This window comes from Myotis davidii, unplaced genomic scaffold, assembly GCF_000327345.1.
Source record: "Myotis davidii unplaced genomic scaffold, ASM32734v1 scaffold962, whole genome shotgun sequence".
NCBI lineage: Eukaryota > Metazoa > Chordata > Mammalia > Chiroptera > Vespertilionidae > Myotis > Myotis davidii.
Window position 1 is genome coordinate 1,759,867 of NW_006295559.1, and position 22,250 is coordinate 1,782,116.

The 22,250-nt window shown below is 37.6% G+C and overlaps 1 protein-coding gene and 1 pseudogene across 1 annotated transcript in view; both read right to left on the reverse strand.

The window, feature by feature from the left end:
* KCNH8 (potassium voltage-gated channel subfamily H member 8) overlaps positions 1-22,250 on the reverse strand; it is a 272,605-nt gene that overhangs the window by 37,236 nt on the left and 213,119 nt on the right. The window contains exons 9-11 of the mRNA XM_006770167.2: positions 14,310-14,509; positions 13,094-13,343; positions 6,189-6,403 (exon numbers count right to left, since the gene is read on the reverse strand). Coding sequence (XP_006770230.1) covers positions 6,189-6,403; positions 13,094-13,343; positions 14,310-14,509 — 665 coding nt within the window. The remainder of the gene's footprint in view (positions 1-6,188; positions 6,404-13,093; positions 13,344-14,309; positions 14,510-22,250) is intronic.
* On the reverse strand, positions 11,028-11,889 carry LOC102755681 (annotated as a pseudogene).

Sequence of the window (22,250 nt, forward strand, 5' to 3'; positions counted from 1 at the left end):
CTCTCCCCCCACCCCCTGTGTGTGTGTGATTTGGTTTCTAAGAAAGTGTTGCTGAGATACTTGGAATTCTTACAAGAAATCTTTGCCTCTAATGCTCTGAGTTGGATTTCTATTGCCTACAGTTGATGTCCTCATTCCGAATTGCTCCAAAACTTACCAGGATTCTCAGGCTGGTTTTTTCTTTTTTTTGCCTTCAACCCAATTTAATGGTTGACAGTATTGATTCTCTACTTTCTGGGGTTATTAGTGTTGTAATAGTTCATCTATTTCTACCAAAAAGTGAGTGTTAGTTTAGGTTTAAAAGTAGACTCTTTTTCGTCTGCACACATCCTACTGTATCAAACTATCTGGCACAATTACACTATCTATATTGCAAAGCTTTCTCCCTATTATTCAGCTTAAATTTGTCCTGTGGCTTTTGAAAACCTCTTGTCCTGAACTTAGGGGAAGTGAAAAATGGCTATTTTTCAATTTAGCTGTTCTTTCAATTTGTTCTTTCAAATTCTACTATTAACACTCTCTTTGGCTTTGTTACTTCTAAGAAATATAATTCTAAATTCCCTTAGCTTTTCATTTTAGACTCCATTTACTGGCAACCTAGGCTGCTTCCTTAAAGACTTTATTCATTTTTTTCAAAATTCCATGTAGGTACCAAGGTCAAGTAAACTTTTTGACATTTATTTATTCAAGCATCGAATATGTATTAAATATTTATTCTGCACTAGGAGTTGGCTTAGGCAGAGAGGATATAAAATAGAACATGACAAAGCCTTTATACAAAAGACATTCTAGTAGAGATACTGACTACGAATAAGAAAATATACATATAAAATAACTTCAGATTTTGCTAAATGCTACGGAAAAGATAAATAAGATGATGTGACAGAGGATAACTTGGAGAGGTAAGACAAGGGAGTAGCATTCCTGAGAGAAAGAATAGCAATTCAAAGGCCCTAAGGTAGGAGAGGCAGATAGGAGCATGGCATGCGTAAGGAAGGGAAAACAGGTGAGTTTTCTGGAGTGTAGTGCTGGGCACTGGATGGCATCAGAGAAGTTTGAAAGGCAGGCATAGTTGGGATGTACAGGATCTTGAAAGTTATGGTAAGATGTCTGGATTTTAACAATCCATGGGGATCCATTGGAATATTTTAAGTAACAGGATGATATGATCCAATTTATGTTTTCGGAAAGAGGGCTCCTTAGCCTTGAGGTAAGTGGGTGGCAAGGGAATAAGAATAGAGGCAAAGAGAACCATTATATCACTTCTCATTTGTCATGGTCAGGGAGACCATGACACCCACCCCCTGCCCCCACCACACACACACACACACACACACACACACACACACACACACACACACACATGCAATTCTCATGGGCTGGTGAGGGCAAGTTGACTCTTCCATTTATTTATTCAAGCATCATTCATATTTAAGTTTTACATTCAGTTATGCTTATTTATTTATGTCTTAACTAATGCATATGACTACTCCAGAGTTTTGGCAATTAGTTATGCTTATGCATGCATTTGTTTAACTTGAGGGTCAAGACTGAAGGATGTAATATTTTTAACTACACTTTAAGCTTGGTGCTTGGTATAGATATAGAGAGTATATTGTTGGTGGAAGGGGGTTGCAATATTATGATAAATGGTGGGGTTTTGAGCTGCTATGGGGTGGGCACCATAAACCACTTGAGTGCCATCCATCAAATATGTCAAGAGTGAAGAAAAGTTGCTGAAAGTGGATGGTCCTCAGGGACTCCCTTGTCTCTGCTTCACACACCTTCTCTGAACTTCATTATAACCTCTTGTGATATATTTGGAGATAGGAGTTCAAAGACCTTCACCTAGAGTTCACTGACCCTCAGGAAACTGAAGAAATATTCCTCCATATATTAAAGAGGTGGGGAGACTGAGGAAGGAGACTTTATTTTCTTATGCTGATCAGATTATATGACAAAAATGGAAAATTGAGAAAAAAACAAGGAAGTCAACACGGTTAAAATATAATGGCTTTCATCACTGAGAAACCCCTCAGTAAGGTAAAACTGGAAAACATCTTTTTTTTCAACAACGATTGCCATTCATTGCTCCACAACCACCGCCCCACCATGAAGTCAGCGTCTATCATGTGTAAAGCACATAAGATGTGTATGTGCAGCCATGTCAATATCTGATCACCAGTGTATTAGTATCATTAATTTTTACAACAGATATTTTACATACACTTGAATTATTTTATTTGCTTATCACAAATTCAAAATTCTTGTGTTATGGAAAACGAAAAATTTTACAACCAACATGATTTTTTGCTAAAATAATTTTTAAAGGGTTTACCATGAGAAGCAGTGAAGCATATTTCTCATAAATTGCAGAGAAAGAAATGCACAATTATTCTGTCATTAATGGCCATTCAGGAGATACAAATCAGGGCAAATCTAGAAAATACACTGGGTGCACAAAATGCATAATTAGCACGAGGTCAAAGCAGTGTTAGCTGGACTTTTCACAAACTTAGAAAATATTTTATGCATTTTAATGGTTTTTCCTATGAGAATTGGATGTGCTGTCATTCTAATGTTATGTAATTTATCACAGTTCTAGTTGTCATATCTTACTGTTACATGCATATTTTATTTTTGACTATTTCTTAAAATGCTTTTGGATATTTATTTCAAAATGGGTGGAATATCAATATTTTTATCCCAAATATTCTGGTAATTCTCTATGTCACCTGGTAGTTTATATGCTACTTGGGGTAAAAAGGTGACATCTAGAAGGCAAAATTAGAAAGACAAAAGACAGGCTGGCTGGCCTGGCTCAGTGGTTTAATGTCGACCTATGAATGAGGGGATCACTGTTCAGTTCCCGGTCAGGGTACATGTCCAGATTGTGGGCTTGATCCCTAGTGTGGGGCACGCAGGAGGCAGCCAATCAATGATTCTTTCTCATCATTGAGGTTTCTATCCCTCTCTCTCTTCCTCCCTGAAATATATATATTTAAAAAGAAACATACAGGACAATCAAAGACATAGTTAAGCTAATATGTATCAGAAATGATGGAGAATTTGGGGATCGAGAGAATGCATAGAAGCAAGGAGAAGAGAGAGACAAGAACAATAATAAAGGGCTAAACAATGTGACAGAGTGGCCCCATGACTTTTAAGAATAGAGATATATATAAAAGATACATTTTATTATTTGCATTTCTATTATGCAAATGTTCTTACTTCTAGAATCCATTGACCAAACTTCAACAAAGGCTTCCACCCACCCAAACCCTGTGTGATTGGATATTTTTGCTTGTGTGTGCATGGAAATTAAGAAGAGCTGGGCTCCACATTGGTCTCACACCAGGTCAGAGTTGCAGACAGAGAGAATATAACCTCCCCTAAAAGTGATATTATGCTTAGGAAGAGCACAGACTTCCCCCCATGGATTATGGGGAAGGATGGTCCAAATTTACCTAGTCTTTAGAAGGATTAGCATCCCAAGATCTTGAATACATAGGGTGTCCCAAAATAATGTATGCACACTTTAACAGCTGATAACTCAATTTCCACTCCTTTTCAGGTTTAACTGTTTTGCAATAATGGGTGAAGCCAGACTAAACTCTGAATAAAATTTATCCTAAAGTGCCACTAGACTTTTTTTTAATGGGGATACATAAAAAATAAAGTTATGTACAAAACTGGCAACAGTTGATGAATTGAGGGCACACAAATAACAAATGAAATGATTCTTGATGTTTGCAATTCCATTGCTTTGCTTTATCAGCTGTGCCTGGACCAGAACAGTCATCAGTATGAAAACAGGCATTGACAAAAAATTATTCATTTCTGTAGATTCTTTGAAATTTTGAAAATGAACTGTATGTTAATAGACACTGATTTTATAACTATTCAAAGTGTGTATATATCTTTTTGGGACACTTCCATCTACATGGAAATTTCAAGTGATAAAATATTAGGAAATGCAAAACAATAAAGAGAGAAGTTTCAGTTCCATTAAAAATGTAGCCCATAGGAGCCCTCTGAAAAGAAGCTAAACTTTTGGTTCCACCCATATTGAAGTAACTTACATTGAACTAACCCTTCAGGAAAAAATAATTATAAAGCTGGACGAAATAAAATAACTGTTGGAAAACACTGGAGAGCAGTGCTAACCCTAACCCTAACCTTAACCCTAACCCTAACCCTAAGCATCTAGGTAAGACTGGAAGAGCTGTGATCCCTGAGAAAGAGAAGCACTAACATGAGCACCATATTTACCCAGGTATTTTTTCTGAGGGAATTCGCTATTTCATTGTGAAGTGGAACAGAGTAGACTAGAAAGGAGCAATCTCAGTGGAAGAGGAGACAGAGGATGAAGGTCAGGTATACCAAAGCATCTGGGATTTGAGGAGTGAAATCCCAAAGAGGAGGCAGCTGCATCAATGCGGTCCATGAGGCATTAGCCAGCTCCCGAGTTAAGTGTGCGGAGGGCAGAACCCGATTTGGCGGAAAATATTATACACGTTCTTTCATACACCACATCTACAGTTAAACAAAATTATGGCATCTGCCCATAAAAAGGGATCAAATGACAAAACAACAACAACATCCAAGAGAAGTAACAGATAATGAAAATAGTCCCATAAGCGATTCAGATATTAAAGTTTTCAAATCTCTATGATTAATGTCTCAGCAAATAGGAAAAAAGGGTAAAATACTTGATCAAAGGTAAGGATCCTTCAAAAGTAATCAAATAGAAAGAAAGTGGGTGCTGAGATCCAGTGTCACATTTGTCTATGCTAAGTGTTGGCTATTTCTCTCTCCTCTCATTTCTTCTTCCCCATTTGGTTGCTTCTACCCTCTAGCTCACCACCTCCACTCTCCAAAAATAATTTTCACGTTAGGCTGTCACGGAGAGCACAAAAGGCACTTGTAACTTTAAAATTTGATCTATTGAATGGGAAGAGATGAAAAGTGTCTTCAAGAAGGAGAGACAACATAACTAGTAGAAAGTGTACAAATTTTAAAATGACAGATACTTGTGCTAATAATACGCTGTCCCTGCCACCTACAAATTTCGGTGATCACATACTAGTTATTAACCATTCTGCATCAGTTTTCTGTTCCATAAAAAATGGATTGACTCTTACCTTAAAAAGTCATTTTAAGTCCTAAATGAGATGCTCTAGGCAGGCAGAGAGCTTAGCATAAATAGGTTCCCAATAAATACTGATGCCTCCTTTGCTGTTTGCTATCGTCAGTGGAGAGAAGCACACACTCAAAACAGGTGATCTTGAACTTCAGTGTATTGACTGTCATGGCAATCCTTAACCCAGATGAACTAATACACAATTTGGACTTTTTCTCTACTTTTCAAAGTGGAAAATATTAATGACTAACGAAATGTCTGCACAAGAGAGGTTAGTCAAAACAATAGCTTCTTAAGCCTTTAGGAAAGCAATTGAGTATTGCCAATATCTGGGACAAAGCTCAAGACAGCAGATCAAGGCCTTTGTTATTACAGAATGCTATGCATGCTCCGGCTTGCCTTTCAACAATCATTGCTGTTAAGTCATTTTTCTCTCACACACATCTAATGAAGTCATGTTCATGATCAGATTAATCACAGGATGCAGTATAGTACATATTTGGACAGGAAAGCTGTTTGTATAAACTGAAACATGCCTCAAATATATAATTTCAGAAAATGTTCATTATGTCTTGAGTGTGATAATCTTTGGCTTGAATCCTTTTATGCATATTTAGTCATTTTAAGATAGACTTTTGGTATCGATTAACAGCATAATGATTTTTAGGCAAAATTCATGTCTAGCAAGTGGAGTGCTGAACAATTACAAACATAGCAAACTCTGAACCCATATATTTCCGATAAATTTCCATGTACTCTATCCAAAACTTTAGAAATCACACATTTCTAGCTCAATATTATATTATTGAAATTGATTCTAGTTAAAAGCACATGAAAATAAGAAAGAAACTGAGTTAAAGAGAAGTCATTGTACTTTCTAGACTATGAGGTTGGACTTGTAGCTCATTATTTAATTGCTCAACCAGTGGCTAACTAGTCATACCTTATACATTCAGAGACTTTATCCTGACACGGGCCTTTACTGTTGTAAATGACCCCGGGCCCATGTTACTAGGTCTCAGCATTAATTAGAAGTGAGACTTACATCACTCTCATGACCTTCTCGAAGGTTGTATGTGAGGTCATGCTGAATGTCTTCCACGAATTTGTGAGCATATTCTGGGTACAGGTCTAGCACTTCAAAGAGTCCTTTGAGGATGATACACTGGAGATCACAGTAGGTTAAAGCCTTCACATCTGCATTGGTCTTGATCACTTGGTCCTTAATTGATAGATTTGCTCCAATTAAATCCCCTTTCCCTTGAAACAGTGAAAAAAGAGACATATCACTTTAAAGAAAACAAGCTTCAGACTAGTAACTTCATATCTTCTTCATTTCTCTGAGCTTACACAAAAAGGAGAAGTGGAAAGCTTATCTGTGTGGGATTTCTCAACCCCAGTAGTCTGGGATATGGGGTCTGATAATTTTTTGTTGGGGGGGTATTCTGTACATAGTAGAATGTTTAGCAACACTTCACATTCCCCATCCCCAGTGGTGACAACCCAAAACATCTTCAGACATTGACAAATGTTCCCTGGTGGGAAAACTGGTCCTAGTTGAGATTACTGTTGTAGGGGAGAAAGGCCAGGAGACCAAGAGTTAGGAATTGTAGGTCATAGATGGGCTTCCGACAGGTCCCTCACAGGATTCAGTAAGAGACTTTAGACAAACCATTTGACGTTTTTGTCACAGTTGCTTTAACCGTTCAAAGGAAATTCTAATAGCTGAGATTTTTCTGAGTGTAAAAAGTCTCAGTGATTCTGAGGTTAAGACCATCAAGAGGTGTATTAGTAATTTTGATTCCAACACTTTGGAAAATAATATAAGCATTACCATCAGTTTTCTAACATACTCAGTTTATTTAATTTATCTCTAAATGTGTCTACCAGACAGGTGATGTTGGAGGAGGAGTCTTCCATCCTGCTTCTCAGAATTGGGAGGCAAGATAACCATTGGACATTATAGACAATGAAACCTACTGCATAGAAATGTAAAACACAATTCTTAGTTCTAATGTTCTGTGACAGTGTAAAAACTCAATTTTCATCATCAAAAAGAAGCTCCTCATTTGTGCCATTGCAGAGAGGGAGGATCTAATGCTACGTTTCCTATTATCTGTGCTCTCCCCCACTTCAACCTTTGCTATTTTGCCTAAAATACCCAAGCCTATCAGAATTTACCTGCCTAGAACTAGCTTGCTTCCTTGAGTTTGTTGACTAGATACTAGTATACTGAGCAATTTATTTGAACCTTTAAAGTCTTTGAATTGATTTGACTCAGTTTAACTTAGCAGGAAGGTGAGCATGGCTATAAGTGCTAACAAAAAGCTGATTACTGCTTCAGATTTCTTTTAGATAGCCACTAATGCACTCGGCACCCACATGAGGAATAGGAAAGAAAATCCATTCAGTTCCTAGACAAATTTAGGTTAAAAGCGGAGGTGATATGACCAAGTTCACAGAGGATAGTGGCATTAAGTTCATGGCTGCAACTTAGGAGTTTCTGCATCTTTGCTTTGTCCTCACATAGCATCATGCCTAGACTTTAACTTTCACTTTTTTGTGGTCACTTTGCTTCTCCATTTCACATGGAAACAATAACCAACAACTGACCAACCAAAAATCACCAAGCAAATAACACCTTCAGAATGCCATAGCACAAACTGTCCCCATCTATTTCCCATTCAGTTAATTTAACTTTAAAATTTTTATTTTTATTGTGTCTAGAAATTCTGGAAGCCAAGTCCCTGCAAGGTAGTAGGCGTCAACAAAAGTCTGTTTTACAGAATTTGACAGTAAAAGGCAACATGCAAAATTAGCCATGGATACCTAAGATAATAAAACATATTTACATTATAAACTTTTGAACAATAATAGATACAGAGGCAGAGCTGCCTCAAACAGAGTGTCAAACTGCATCGAGAAGGCCGGGGAGGGTTCGGGGGTGGGAGGTAGGGGGGTAAGAGATCAACCGAAGGACTTGTATGCATGCATAAAGTTGAGCATTTTAAAATGACTGAATTACATGTAAGTATTATCTTCAAATTAATATTAGATTTAAACCTTGAAATTGAGACTACATGGCAGAAGAAAAAAGACTAAAATCTGTTTATAGACAGTAAAGGAATGAACAGCCACATGGTGCTGAAGAATTCCAGTTTGATTCATTGTCATCACCAATACTGCTAAACTTGGAAATTTTGTTTCTTGCACATTTTGTTAGAAATCTAAAAACTCAATGTTGGGTACTGATGCCAGATATAAATAAAGGCAGGATGCCTTGAATACAGCAACATTTTAAGTTCTGGATCTATAAGGAAAATTGATCATGATGTACTATCTTGCTACAACGAGCATTGACATGTTCTTTTAAGCAGTTGGTGTCTATAGTATCTTTAGGGTCATCATACTTTCATACCTTGAGCTACCACAGTATGACTCTTTCAGCCACAATGACTAGTTATAAAAACAATACCGCCATCTTGCCAAACTTGGCAGGCTAAGGAAGATTCCAGTTTATTTATTCATTCAATGAATATTTATGAAATAATTGGCATATGTGTGGGGCCTCAGGTTGAGCCCTGGCAAACAGGCACTGGTAATTAACATGATTCTCACTCTCAATAACTGTAATGTCTTGTGATGTCTTACTGTCTAGATTCAGGACCCAGATCTAAGTTTCTTAATTACTCTGGGTTTTGATATCCTTATTTCTAAAACAAGAGAAAGATGTCGATGGTCCATTACAGTCTACATTTTTCAGAATTCCATTATTGATGTTTGCTAATCAGTTATGCTTTCATTGGGGGAAAAAAGTTGATGAGATGCATTTACAAACCATCCAGGTAAGAGCAGTAACTTATGTTTAATTCTAATTAGGCAGACTAGTGCCATCTGTGAAGAGCACATTTATCAGCGCTTTGTTATTTTCTTTTAAACAACAATGAAGAAATTGGTGGGAAAACACAATTAACGGGACATGAAATGAAGGTGTACAAGGCAAACAAATTCTATCCCCGGAACAAATCCCTGCCTCTGTGTCAGCTGCCTTCCAGGCTGCAGGTTAAGAAATGCCTCTGTGTATTGTTTGGACAATGGAGTCGTTTGAATAAGTTATGGCTTGACAGCTGTTTGGTGATACTTCTTCCCTACAACATTACATATTAATTCATTTTGTTGGCAGCGTGAACATGTATTAAATGTTGACAGATCAAATGTGAAGTCCTGTGCCTAAGTTTATCAAAGTCAGTATTCATTTGAATTGGCCCTATGAGACAATATTACCATAGGTAAAATAAGAGTTAACCTCTATTGAAATAATGTTAACCACACAGACAGAATATTAATCATTTATTATCTTTGTTTGGGTTTAGTTCCAGTATCACATTCTAGTGTTTAGAATGGTCATGTGGCAATTTGCATTTAAAACACTTTTGATAGTTACATGGTAGAAGCAAATATGTGAAAATGCTAATCATGAAAAACACAATTTATGGAAGAAATTGGGGCCACAAGGAAGAGGGAATGGATTAAGTCTTTTAGCTGTAAGTAGAAGTTTTAAAAAATAAGAAAATTCAATTGAATTATGTCTTATGAACGATGATTATTATATATATGCCATCAAATCTGTGCCATTGTGCCCTAATGTTATGGATGATACATTCATATTCCATTCCTAGAATTGTTGCTAGTTACCAAATTAAATAATCGCCACAATTATGGAAGAAATACACAAATATGTTTAAAAATGATGTATCTTTTTTGCTTACATGTATAGCAAACCGTAGGGTTCTGGAAAAAAACATACAGGGTGGGGTAAAAGTAGATTTACAGTTATGAGTATGTAAAACAGAGTTTATTCTTATATTACTTGTTATTTATTGTATTATTTTTCATACGAACAACTGTAAACCTACTTTTGTCCCACCCTATATAGGCCCTTTTCAAAGCAGGCTATGTCAACAGGCAGGCTATAAAAGTTACAGTGGTACTAAGGAAGTACAGGGAAAAGTATTTTATGATTAAAGTTAAGTGTTTGAAGCAAATTTAAAAATAACTGTCACTTTTTCTTTAGAATCACAGAATGATAGAATGACTGGCCTTTAACTTCACAAAGTTGAGAAGTGGGCAGGAAGAGTGTTAAATTTTCTCTTAAAAAAACACACCCATACTGAGCCTCACTCTAACGCTGATAATGAACTGGCCAGGCTGGTAATCAACTCTTTGAGTTGCTATTCCATGTCTTTGTATTAAGGAATAAAACATGGTGAGTCAAAAATTGAGCCAGAACTTTGAAAGCAAACCCTACCTTTCTTCTGCTAAGAGGTAAACTGAAGTTAACAGGAAGCAGTAAGAAACACATGGGTATTCACCATTCACTAGCCTCCATCTCTTCACCTAAGTGGGGAGAATCACACCAACATAAGAGGGTTGCAAGGTTTAAATTGGGTAATGGACATAAAACACCCAGCTCATATTAGGGATTAAATAAGTATTAGTTTTCTTCTTTCTTCCAAATTCTATTCTGCCTTGAAGCTTACTGGCTAGAATCCAGAGTCTGCAGGTTTACAATGATTGTAGAGAAAACAGGCATTAGTTAGAGGTAGAAAAACCAAGCATAATAACTTTTATGAGGGCTTATTCTTTTTAAAAATATTGTTACTGATTTTTATGGAGAGAGGAAGGGAGAGGGAGATTGAAACATCAACCGGCTGCACCCTCTACCCGTGATTGAGCCCACCACCCCGGCATGTACCCTGATTGAGAATCAGACTGTGACCTCTTGGTTCATAAGTCGATGTTCAACCACTGAACCACACCGGCTGGGCAATGAGAGCTTATTCTTTTTTTTGTTTTGTTATTTAATCGGGTTCTTATAAGAAATTCAGAACACCAGTTTGTGAGATTAAAGCCCATTGGTGAGAGCAAACAGAGAGTGGAGGTAGCCCTGGAACTGAGGAACAGCTTTGATTTTTGGCAGAATTTGTGAATCCACAGCTTTCTGGTCAACCTTATGCTGTTCTGTAATCTCGTATTTCTCTTTCGCTGTGTCGAAGATCTCACTCTCCTGGTGTCTGGGTTTGCGCAGCTTCTTCTTGAAGTAAGCATCAAGTGAGATGTTTGGGGATTTTCACCCACTGATATCAATTTTGGTGGAGGTGGCGATGACAAATTCCTGGTATGTTCTACGCAGAGGAACTCGATTGAGGGACAGAGGTCCAGTCACAAGTAGCAAGCCCTGCCCAGCTGCTTCAGGAAAACCACCCTCTTGCCTCTGTGACGCCCAGTGAGGATGATCAGAATGGTCCCAGGAGGGATGCTGGCCCGCAGGCTCCGCACATGCTGACTGAAGGGTTTCTTGCTGTGGCTCAACAGCTTTCAAGGCACATCTTCAGGAGGATAATATCTAGGCATTTGGCGGAGTTTAACTACACGGGTACCACCGTTCTTGTCGCCACCCACTGGTTTTGTGACAGTAGCAAGAACTTTCTCCTTCTTTTTCTTTTAAATCCTGGATTTAGCTGCCGAATACTTCCTCTTGTACATGGCCTTTCGGGAACACATAGCCGACTGGGAATATCTGCCAGTTCCTCTGAGGAGGATGGGGTTTGGGCTGCAGTGGGGCTTCCCTTCTTAGGTGCCGTAACCTTGCCGCCAGCATCAGCCTTCTTGGCTTCAGGGTCCTCTTTAGTGTCAGGCTTCTCGGTGTTCTTTTCACCCGCCATCTTGCAAGACGGAAAAGAGAACTAAGGTCTGAGAGCTTACCCTTAATGCATAATCATTTTTGCGCTACTTCTAGCACAGATAAAACTTAATGTTCATGTTCTTCTCTGAATTGTTTCTCCATAAAGATACTTAAATTGCCTCTAAAAACTGACCAACTATTTTACCAAGGGGCCGTATACATCATGATTAATAACCTGGCTTCAGGAATCAGAAAGAATTATATTCTTTTTCTTACCATAGTAACCACGCACACACCCTCACCTCCCTTTATTTGAGGTTTTGCCTTGAGCAGTTTCAGTTACACATGATCAACTGTGGTCTGAAAAAGTTAAATGGAAAATTCCAGAAATAAGCTGTCATTAAGCTTTAAACTGTGCACCGGTCTGAGTAGCATGATGAAGTCTCATTCCCTCCCACCCAGGATGTGAATCATCCCTCCGTCCAGCGTGTCCACACTGTATACGCTCCGTGCCTGTTAGTAAGTTATGGCTGTCTTCATGATTAGATTGACTGTCACTGTTTCCCAGTGCTTGTGTTCAAGTAAGCCTTATTTTATTTAATAATGACCCCAATGTACAGCAGTAGTGATGCAGGCAATTTTGGATATGCCAACGACAAGCCGTAAAGTGAAACATAGAAGTTCTCCACTCAACAAGGCGGGAAAATCATATGCTAATGTTGCTAAACTCTGTGATAAGAAGGAAGCGTCTGTCCATGGAATTGTAAAAGAGGAAAAAGGAAAAAGAAATTTGTGCTAGTTTTGCTGTTACACCTCAAATTGCAAAAGTAATGTATGGCCACAGAGTGTGATAAATGCTTAGTTAAGATGAAAAGGCATTACATTTGTGGGGAAACACATGAATAGAAATATATGTATATTTCTATAGGCATCCACTGGGGGTCTTGGAACATAACCCCTTGGATAGGGGGACTACTTACTATCTGTGATACTAAAGTACTATTTATTCATTTGTAAATGGGAGTAATCGTTATACAGCTGGATTTTTAACAAGAATCAAATAATATGGCGGATGTAACACAACGCAGTATAAACTCAATATGTGGTTTAAACCCATATGAAGAAAAATCCTGAGTCTACATATGCAGCTACAATTTTCTTAATCTATGGCAGTCCACCCCCTCCCTCCCTCCTCTCCCCCCCAGCCTTCATCTCTAACTTATGGTCCAGAGTAGAATTTTATGGAGCTTTCAACTCCAACCTACCAAGAATAGCCAGCACCATGCTGTCTTTAAGAACTTCCATGGAGCCCGAGCATACAAAGTAGATGGCCTGCAGAGCATCTCCTTGACGCAGCAGATACTCGCCCGGAGCACAAAAAGAGGTTTTAATGTGTAGGGACAGAGACCTGAGACAGCCCCGGCTGGCACACTCGAAAAGGGACAACTGTAAGATTTCCTTGTTCAAGTGCATAGTGATGTCAGAACGCAGCTCATCTGGAAAGTCTTTCAGAAGCTATCAAAAAAGATGAAAGAGAAAATCAAGTTGGGGTAAGTCTAATTGATTTACTTTGCAAGACAATAGGGATGTTCTTCCCATTGTTTGACCAACCAGAGTTCAGAAGAGGAAATATCTGTATGTATAGTCCTGGAGAGATTTTTCAATGACTGTGACCCCAGTTATGTGCTATGGAATAACAAGCTGATAAGAAGGCTGGAGAAACAGAATAAACTAATAAATAAAAGATTCTAAAATGAAATCATATAGCTCATTGTGACTTGCTTCTCAAAAAGACTCAACTCCAGGCAGAAGTTATAGAATGTGGTGTCACGATTATAGGAAGAGAGGAGAAACCAAATAATCACATGAAAAATGTTGATTACTGGTATGGTGGTGGTGGGTGGAATGTTTGCTTAATTTATTTGATAATTTTTTTTACAGTGGTGGTGTGGGGTATTTCTGGAAGTCCACAGCTAATACCTTTGCTGAAAAGCATGATTTTTTTGGTTGCTATTGGTTTTAAATGCAAACATTCATTTAATTAATCTAATACAGGGTGGAGTAAAAGTAGGTTACAGTTGGGAATATATAAAACACAGAGTTTATTATGTTACTATTTATTAATTATTGTATTTTTTATATAAACAACTTCAAACCTACTTTTGCCCCACCCTGTATTCCAAATTACACCATCCAACTGCCATAAGAATTGGTTCCTTTCAAAGCAGGTTAAAAAGAATGAAAATAAGTCCACCTGATTGACTAAACGAGCAAATTAGTATAAGTCATTGGTCAATCTAAAATGGCAGCATGGAGACACAAGCCAAGGCAGATGGAAGAAGATGGATTGGGTTTCTAGAGGATTTAAAAAATAAAGAGATAAAGAAGTTGGTAGGTGCGTCTTTCACTTCTGAGACCTACACGAGAGCACCTTGCCTTTACCTTCTGCCTGAAAATGTCAACATGAGAAATGAACATTACCTCATTGGAATCTATTCCATTGTTGACTGACCAGGTTGTTTGGAAATATTCGAGCATCCTCTGCTTGAGCTGCTGGGGCAGGTGATGGACACGTATGAAGTCCTTCAGATCCTTAGTTCTAGTGTGATAGAGGGACCATCTGGAGTACATCCTCTGTATGATCGCCGTCACATTTCCAAACACCAAGGCATGCATCAAGGCTGAAGAGAAAAATGCCAGATATAATGGGAGATAATATGATGGAGGAGCTCATCTCTTAAATCTATATTTACAGTCTGTATATCCTATATTAGAGCAGAGTTTGCTTATGTGGCCACATCAATACAGCTCTTTTGATACAAACATATTGGTGCAGCCACTTTGTCACGAGGTGCATTCCTGATGCAGTCATTTTGATTCCATATGACTAAAAATATTAAAAAAATAGTAATATGAAAAATAAGCTCCTTTGACCCACACTTCATCTGTTATCTGCCATTCTGGCCATGACAAATTTTTATTTTGTACTTGATTCAGATCTGTATTAATAGCTATGTATAGTTTGAGAGCTATGATGAAAGTTTAATAATTCATAAAGTTAGTTAGAAAGTTATAGTTTAATAGTTATTTTTTATTGTAATAATAAATACATTTAAAAAATAAGTCTATTATAATCGGTTAGCTTTTATGTCTTCTCCAAAACCATCATTTAAAATGAGTTTTAGGCTACCAAATATGACATTTATATTACTATAAGTATTGAGAAAGTAATTAGAAATGTAATTGAGTATTTCCTGAGCAAACTTAAGATGAATATGGCTCCAATTCCCAACCCCTAAGACCATTCGAGAAACAAATGAAGTCCCAGAGCGAAACAGGTATTCTTCTTAGTCATCGCTGCATCCTGAGAAGAGCTGGGTGATACACAGACAGTCTATGTGACTTCTGTTTTGATGAAGTTTCTTGGTCAGGTAGTATTTAATCCCTACTTACTTGCAGAGTCTTCCCCTGCCTAAAACCGCTCTCAGAGTGTGGTGAAATAGAAGACTTTGTTCCCCAGAATTTGAGGGTACATGGGGGTGGCAGATGGGCTTTCTACTGTAAAAAAAGTAGAGAGAGAGGATGGGCTTCACTTTCTAGAAGAGGCCTGTGGTGGTCAGTGGTCAGATATTCTGAAGTCAAAAGGTGAGACAGGGTTTTGCACTAAATAATCATTAGCTGACGATGGAATGGCCTATGCAGACACCAGCAAAAAGCCCAAGAAGGTCTTGACACCTGGGCTGAGAAACTGCGAGATGATGTACTTAACATTCATGACAGACCAATTCTGCATGATATTCAGATTTTTGTCCTTATTCCCATCCTGGGTTGGGATTAGCAATGAGGTTAGAAGCTCAGGACCTGGGTGAAATAATTGGTTTTAGTTTTTGTAAACATGTAAACAAAACAAATAAGCAACAAAAACAACCCCCCTCCTAACTTAACATTGAGTAATTCGTCTATTTGAATTTATCAAATTGTCCTTGTACCCAAATCTCAATGCCCGGGGAGCTATGTTTTTAGCATCAAGATGGACACATTAGTGCAAATGGGCCAACCTGTTATTGCATCTGTCCTACTGAATATTGTAGGACAGAGCCAATTCAAATTCTTTTTTTCATATATTTATGAGAAATTAGTAACTACTGGCATATTAATTTCAATTCAACCTCACCCTGGAATTAAAATTCTCTATCAAGTTATATGCCATCATTTCTCTATGGAAAATGTGAACACTATGCCTATAAAGTCACCCAATAACACCCAATAACAAGGAGTGCCTCAATATTTTGGAAAAGTTACTAGAATAGGGTTAAACTTAGGGTGGAAATATAGGAGGCATGTAATGTTGAATTAAAAATACAGACTTCAGAATCAGACACCTCCAGGTTTGGATCCTGACTTCCATATTTTCTCATTGTTGTGGACTTGGCAAAATACATAATTCCCAGAGAGACTCAGTTCCCTTATATGTAAATGGGCATAATAGTGTCTTACTCAAGGTTAATTTAGTTTGAGAAGGTGAAGATGGTGAAAGGGATGAAAAAGTAAAAATTTCCAGTTATAAAAATAGTCTCAAGGATGGAAAGTAAAGCTTAGGGAGTGTAGTCAATATTACTGTAATAACTATGTATGGTGCCAGGTGGGTACTAGACTTGATGGGGTGATCACTTCGTAAGTTATATAAATGTCTAACCACTATGTTGTACACCTGAAACTAATATTATCTTGAGTGTCAACTGTAATTAAAAAGTAAATATAACTATACTTATTTAAAGTGCCTAATATTTCTGTGAAACACAGTGGGCAATGAATTTATGGTAATTTTTCCCATGAGGGTGAAAAGGGTTATCATGAATTTTTAACATGCTCAGTGGAATAAAATTTGGGGAAAAGTACTCGGATTTAAGGTTTTCCAGAAACCTCTTAAATAGCAAAGAGTGGTTTTTGGTGGAAATAAAAAAGAAATAGTCAATAAATGCAAGTATGTATAAGTGCTGCGGGAGAATCAAACTCCCCTATTGCTCTTGGGAGTGAGGTTCTTGCGTATCTTAAGAAAATGAGTTTTCTAAGACTCACAGGGGAGGATGGGATATTGAAGGCTTTATTTATGTGAAGTTACATTTCTCGGGTTCCAAAGTCCCCTGCCCCTTCAGACAGTCCTGGAAAAGGCGCAGCTGTGAGTTCAGCAGAGCCAGGAACAAGGCCAGTGTCCAGAGCTTCCGTTCCATGACGCAGCCGGGTGTAGTTCAGTATTTAGGCCAGATTAAAGCCCACTAGTACATAGTGTGGAGCAGTCCCACATGGACAGGGAACATATGGGCTGAGGCGGGTGCAGCTTCGGTCACAGGAGTCATAGAAGTCTTGCACCCTGGAGCCAAGCAAGAGAGGGCGAACCCCCTTTGTTTGGAAGTTTTAAATATTCAGGCTTCCCGTGCTTGCAGTGGTCATGCCCATCCTGGACACTAATTTGATCCCAGGTATGACTGGCAGATGGGTAGGCACCTTCCCACGTCACTCTGGCCTTTACTGGGCATGCGTTTGTTGTCCAGTCCCTTCCCCCATTGGTCAGCAGGGAGCAGGCCTGGAGAATGTTAAATGCAGCTTTTGGCAAAGCTGTATAAATGGCATGCCTATATCTAGTCTTCCCTTTCCTTCTTTCCTGTTAAATAATAACCAGGTCATTGCAACGGCATCGTAAGTATATGTTCTTTCTAAATTTTCAAAAAATGGAATGCCTTCCAACAGGCCAAAAATGTCCCAAGAAAAATGTGTTCTCACTTAACAATTTACTGTGGAATGGTTCTTGGTGAATCCTAAATAGAGTTTTATTCTTCCGTATGGTTGTAGAAACACAAGAGTTTTGATGCTTAAATGTTTTATTTGGAAGAAGAGACTTCTATTTATGATAAATACTCAGTAAAGAAAAGAACAGAACTGATTCTGTTCCAAGTCGAAGAAATCAAACGCCGATTTCAGGCTCTGTTAACACTTATGAGCTCAGGGTTTGGAAGCCCTGTCATCTGTAAAAATATGTAATTGTCTTTTATGAAGATTAAACTGAATACTGAGAACAATTTTATTTCATTTATTTTAACATTACTTTCCTTAATTATGTGTATGGTTTTAACTTTGCTTTGCTTAATTATAATGTGTGTAAAGCACTTAAAGTAAAAGAAGTAATATGTTCAGATCATTTAGCATCTTAATTGTACACTATCAATAAAATGAATTACTGGATTAATTGTAGCATTCATACGTGTTGTTGGTAAGTACTCGTCTACGTCTGAGTCACCATAATTTCAAAGTCTCATTTCAACGTAGAAAAATGCTTCTAATTTCAGTAGTTAAAAAAGAAAACCCTAGCTCTCACAGTTTTTCAGTTTCCAAAGTTATTATTGCCTCTTTGTCACTGGTTATAATTTTCACATTGGCAAAGAGTGTGTGAAAGTGTCAGGCCAAATCATTCCATCTGCTATCAAAGTTTGACTCGAACTAACTTCTCTATCCAGGTCAGTTTGGGAATGATTTTCCTTTTACTCCTGGCAGAGTTGATGCATATGATTCTTTAAGTAGGATGCTAGGCCTGCTGCTGAGTCTGTGGGAGGCTCTTTTTCTTTCTGTAGGAGTTTTACATAAAATGCATTTTGTAAAATCTCATCTTAATATCAGGTCTTTGAAGGAACCCAATTAATTGGGATCTAAGAAGATTCTTCTCTCTCTCTATTCCCTCCCCTCTCCTGCTCTCCCTTTCGCCATTTCTCCCCTTCTTCTCCCTCCCTTCTTTCTCTCCACTTCTCTGGATTTGGGGCAATATTGCTTTTCTGAGGTATAATGTCATGGCTGATTTCTTTTTATTTTTCCCCCCTCTTCACAAATTCTTTATTGAAGCAGAGAAAGGTAACTTTACAGTGGGAAAAGCCTGGCAGACAAATGGTCTAAGTCAACATCTCCAGTAATCAGACAAACATATTATCTTCATTTTACTCATTGAAAAGGACACAACATCAATTCCCTGGTATCCTGACAAAATGCATAACCTGGATTTATTTGTGAGAAACCATCAGAAAAACCCAAATTGAAGGACCTTCTACAAAAGAAGTAGTTTGTAATCTTGAAAAGTGTCCAGGTCATGGAAGTCAGGGAAAGACTAAGGAATTGACTTTCTAGATTAGAGACATGATAATTCAATGCAGTGCAGGAAACTGGATTGGATTGGAGGCAAGAGGATAGCTCTAAAGGACATGATTAAAACAACTGGTGAAATTTGAATAGGTACCCTGTAGAATAAATAGTTCAGGAGTTGGCAAACTATGTATGGCCCTTGTTGCTGATTTTTTTAGCCAAATACTTGGCAGTGTCTTCACATTCTACACAGGGACTTGTTTTCTGCAGTTTTAAAAAGAGACCAGAGTTCAGCCTTTGGGTAATCTTAGCTGCCCTCCTTTTCTCTCCCACCTACTCACTGCCCTGGAATTTTCCACTCTTTGCTACAAGTACACTGGGTCATGGGTGGCAGATGGGAGAGAAAACAGAGTGAGAACAATTTCCTAAATGATGAATTTAAACGGCAGTGTAAAGACATCTTAACAACAACCTGAATTTGTGAACACCATGGTGCATATGGGCCCAATAAAATGAGGTCAAGGTGGGCATATATAGGATGAGTGGATTTAAGGAAAGCCTTGGCTGTTAAGAGTTTCACTCTACTTTATTTATGGCAATAATGCCTTATCGCAACTGGATAAGTCCTCAGTGATGTGTCATCTTCACTAAGAAGCTTTATCTAACCTCAGAGGTTGAGTCGATGGTCCCATTGATGGGGGCTAACTTATTTTGTGACTATTAGGCAACCATTACTAAGTTAATGAAAGGACTTTTAAAGGCCTGGAAAAATGTTCTCCATATATTTTGTTTGGTAGGAAACATGCATAATTGAGATAAATGTTTGAGAAAATAGAGGCATATTTGTATAAAAAGACTGAAAAGACTTTTTGTTGCTGGGGTTATATGCAGTTTTATGTGTGTGTGTGTGTGTGTGTGTGTGTGTGTGTGTGTGTGTGTATATTTTCCAGTCTTTTAAATATATGTATTATAAAAGGAAGAATAAAATGGAAAAAGCAAGAACATTGTCTACCTAAGCATCTATTTCCATGACTAAACTGTGAACTCCTAGAAGGAAAGTATCATGTGTTAGTCATCTTTGTTTCCCCAGCACAGTACCTGTCATAATTTAAATGTGTCATAAATATTTATGAAACTGAAGAGAATTTCTGGTAGTTTGGTAATTCCTTTAATAAGTTTTATAATTGTAAGCAATAGCTTAGAAACTTATGATGAGCAGTTCGGCCATCCCTTCGCCTTCATCCCACTCTGCAAAAGGAATCTTTTAAAATTATTTATTTTAATCTTATTATGATTATCACCAATAATTTAGACATTATGGTTTTGCTTCTGTTGCTTGACTTATTACTTTTAGACAACACCTAAAAACAACCTGATACGAAAGGTGAGAACTCAGCTCACTGCTACATACCTTCTCATCCCACACTTGATAGCTATATTATTAACTCACCTATCATATTTTTACAAGGTAAAATTAATATCAAAGATACACATGAGAAAATTTGGCAAATTCTAAATGTATAGCTCATTGAGGTTTCTCAAAGTGAACAGACCTTGTAGAGTAACCTACTTCCCATGAGTAAACAGGATATTGTCAGCACCTTAGGTCTCCTTTATGTCCTTTTTACAGTCACTAATCAGTCCCCGTCATGAAAGATAGACACAGTTATGGATTATATTGCAATCAATAAGCTTTGCTTACTCTTGAACTTTCTCTAAACAAAATCACACAATATGTACATTTTTGGTTTTGGCTTCCCTGGTCAGCATTGAATTTGTAAGATTCGTCTATGTGGTTGCAGATGTAATAGTTCATTCATTCTCATTTCTGTATAGCAGAGATTTTCAACCAGTGTGCTGCAAGAATTTTTTTTAATGTATTTTATTGATTTTTTACAGAGAGGAAGGGAGAGGGATAGAGAGTTAGAAACATCGATGAGAGAGAAACATCGATCAGCTGCCTCCTGCACACCCCCTACTGGGGATGTGCCCACAACCAAGGTATATGCCCTTGACAGGAATCGAACCCGGAACCCTTCAGTCCGCAGGACGACACTCTATCCACTGAGCCAAACCAGTTAGGGCTGCAAGAATTTTTAAAACATCCAATCCCTCACTATTTATTCAGGGGACTGACCTCTTTTTCCTTAGGTTGTCAAATTAAAAAGTGACAGCCAACACAATAATAGCTGTCTGGTGTGAATGAATCGAAATTATATCTGTTTTTCTTGTGTATGTCAGATTGGCAAAAAGTGTATTTTTTGGTGTGCTGCAGAATTTTAGTAATTAGTTTATGTGTGCCATGAGATGAACAAAGTTGAAAATTGCTGCTCTGTAGTACTTTATTGAATAATTATTTCACAATTTACTTATTTATTCCCTTAAGAATGGGCATTTTCAGTTTGAGAGTCTTTATAATAATGCTTCTATAGAAGTGCTTCTCAACCTTCTGGCCCTTTAAATACAGTTCCTCATGTTGTGACCCAACCATAAAATTATTTTATTGCTACTTCATAACTATAATGTTGCTACTGTTATGAATTGTAATGTAAGTATCTGATATGCAGGATGGTCTTAGGTGACCCCTGTGAAAGGGTCATTCGACCACCAAAGGGGTCGCAACCCACAGCTTGAGAACCGCTGTTCTATAGATATCTACACATATGTCTTTATATATATACGTATAGGCATTTCAGTTGGATATACACTCAGAAGTAGAATTGTTGAGTCACAGAAAACAAGGTATGTTCAGCTGTGGTAGATACTGACAAAACTTTCATACCCAGTAACAGTATAGAAGTTAAGTTGTTCCATATCCTCTCAGTCACTTAGTATTTGTAAGTTACCATTATGGTGAATGTCAATATTTCTAATTTTGATCTTAATTTGCATGTCCCTTATGAATGTGTAGAGAACCTTTTTATATGGTTCCTATCTATTTGGATATGGAATTATATATTTTTTGCCCTCAGAAAACTCGAATTGAAAGTTATACGTTGAATATATAAATGGGAATGGACATCATTATGCTCATCTGTGTGTGAATTTTTTTTAAGCTAGGAAAGTACATAACAAAATCTTACTGATGCTCTGATCACAGATTATAAGTAATTTTTTTCCTCTTTGCTCAATTAAAATTTTTTATAATAAATATGTATAATTTTCCTAATTTTAAATTTTTGATTCACTTTTGAACAGTGTATTTTTATTTCTCTCCAGGAATTCAATTTAAGAATAGGGAAATATTGAGTGGGTTCACAATTGTTTTGTAATTCCATTTCAGTTGTTTTAGCAAAC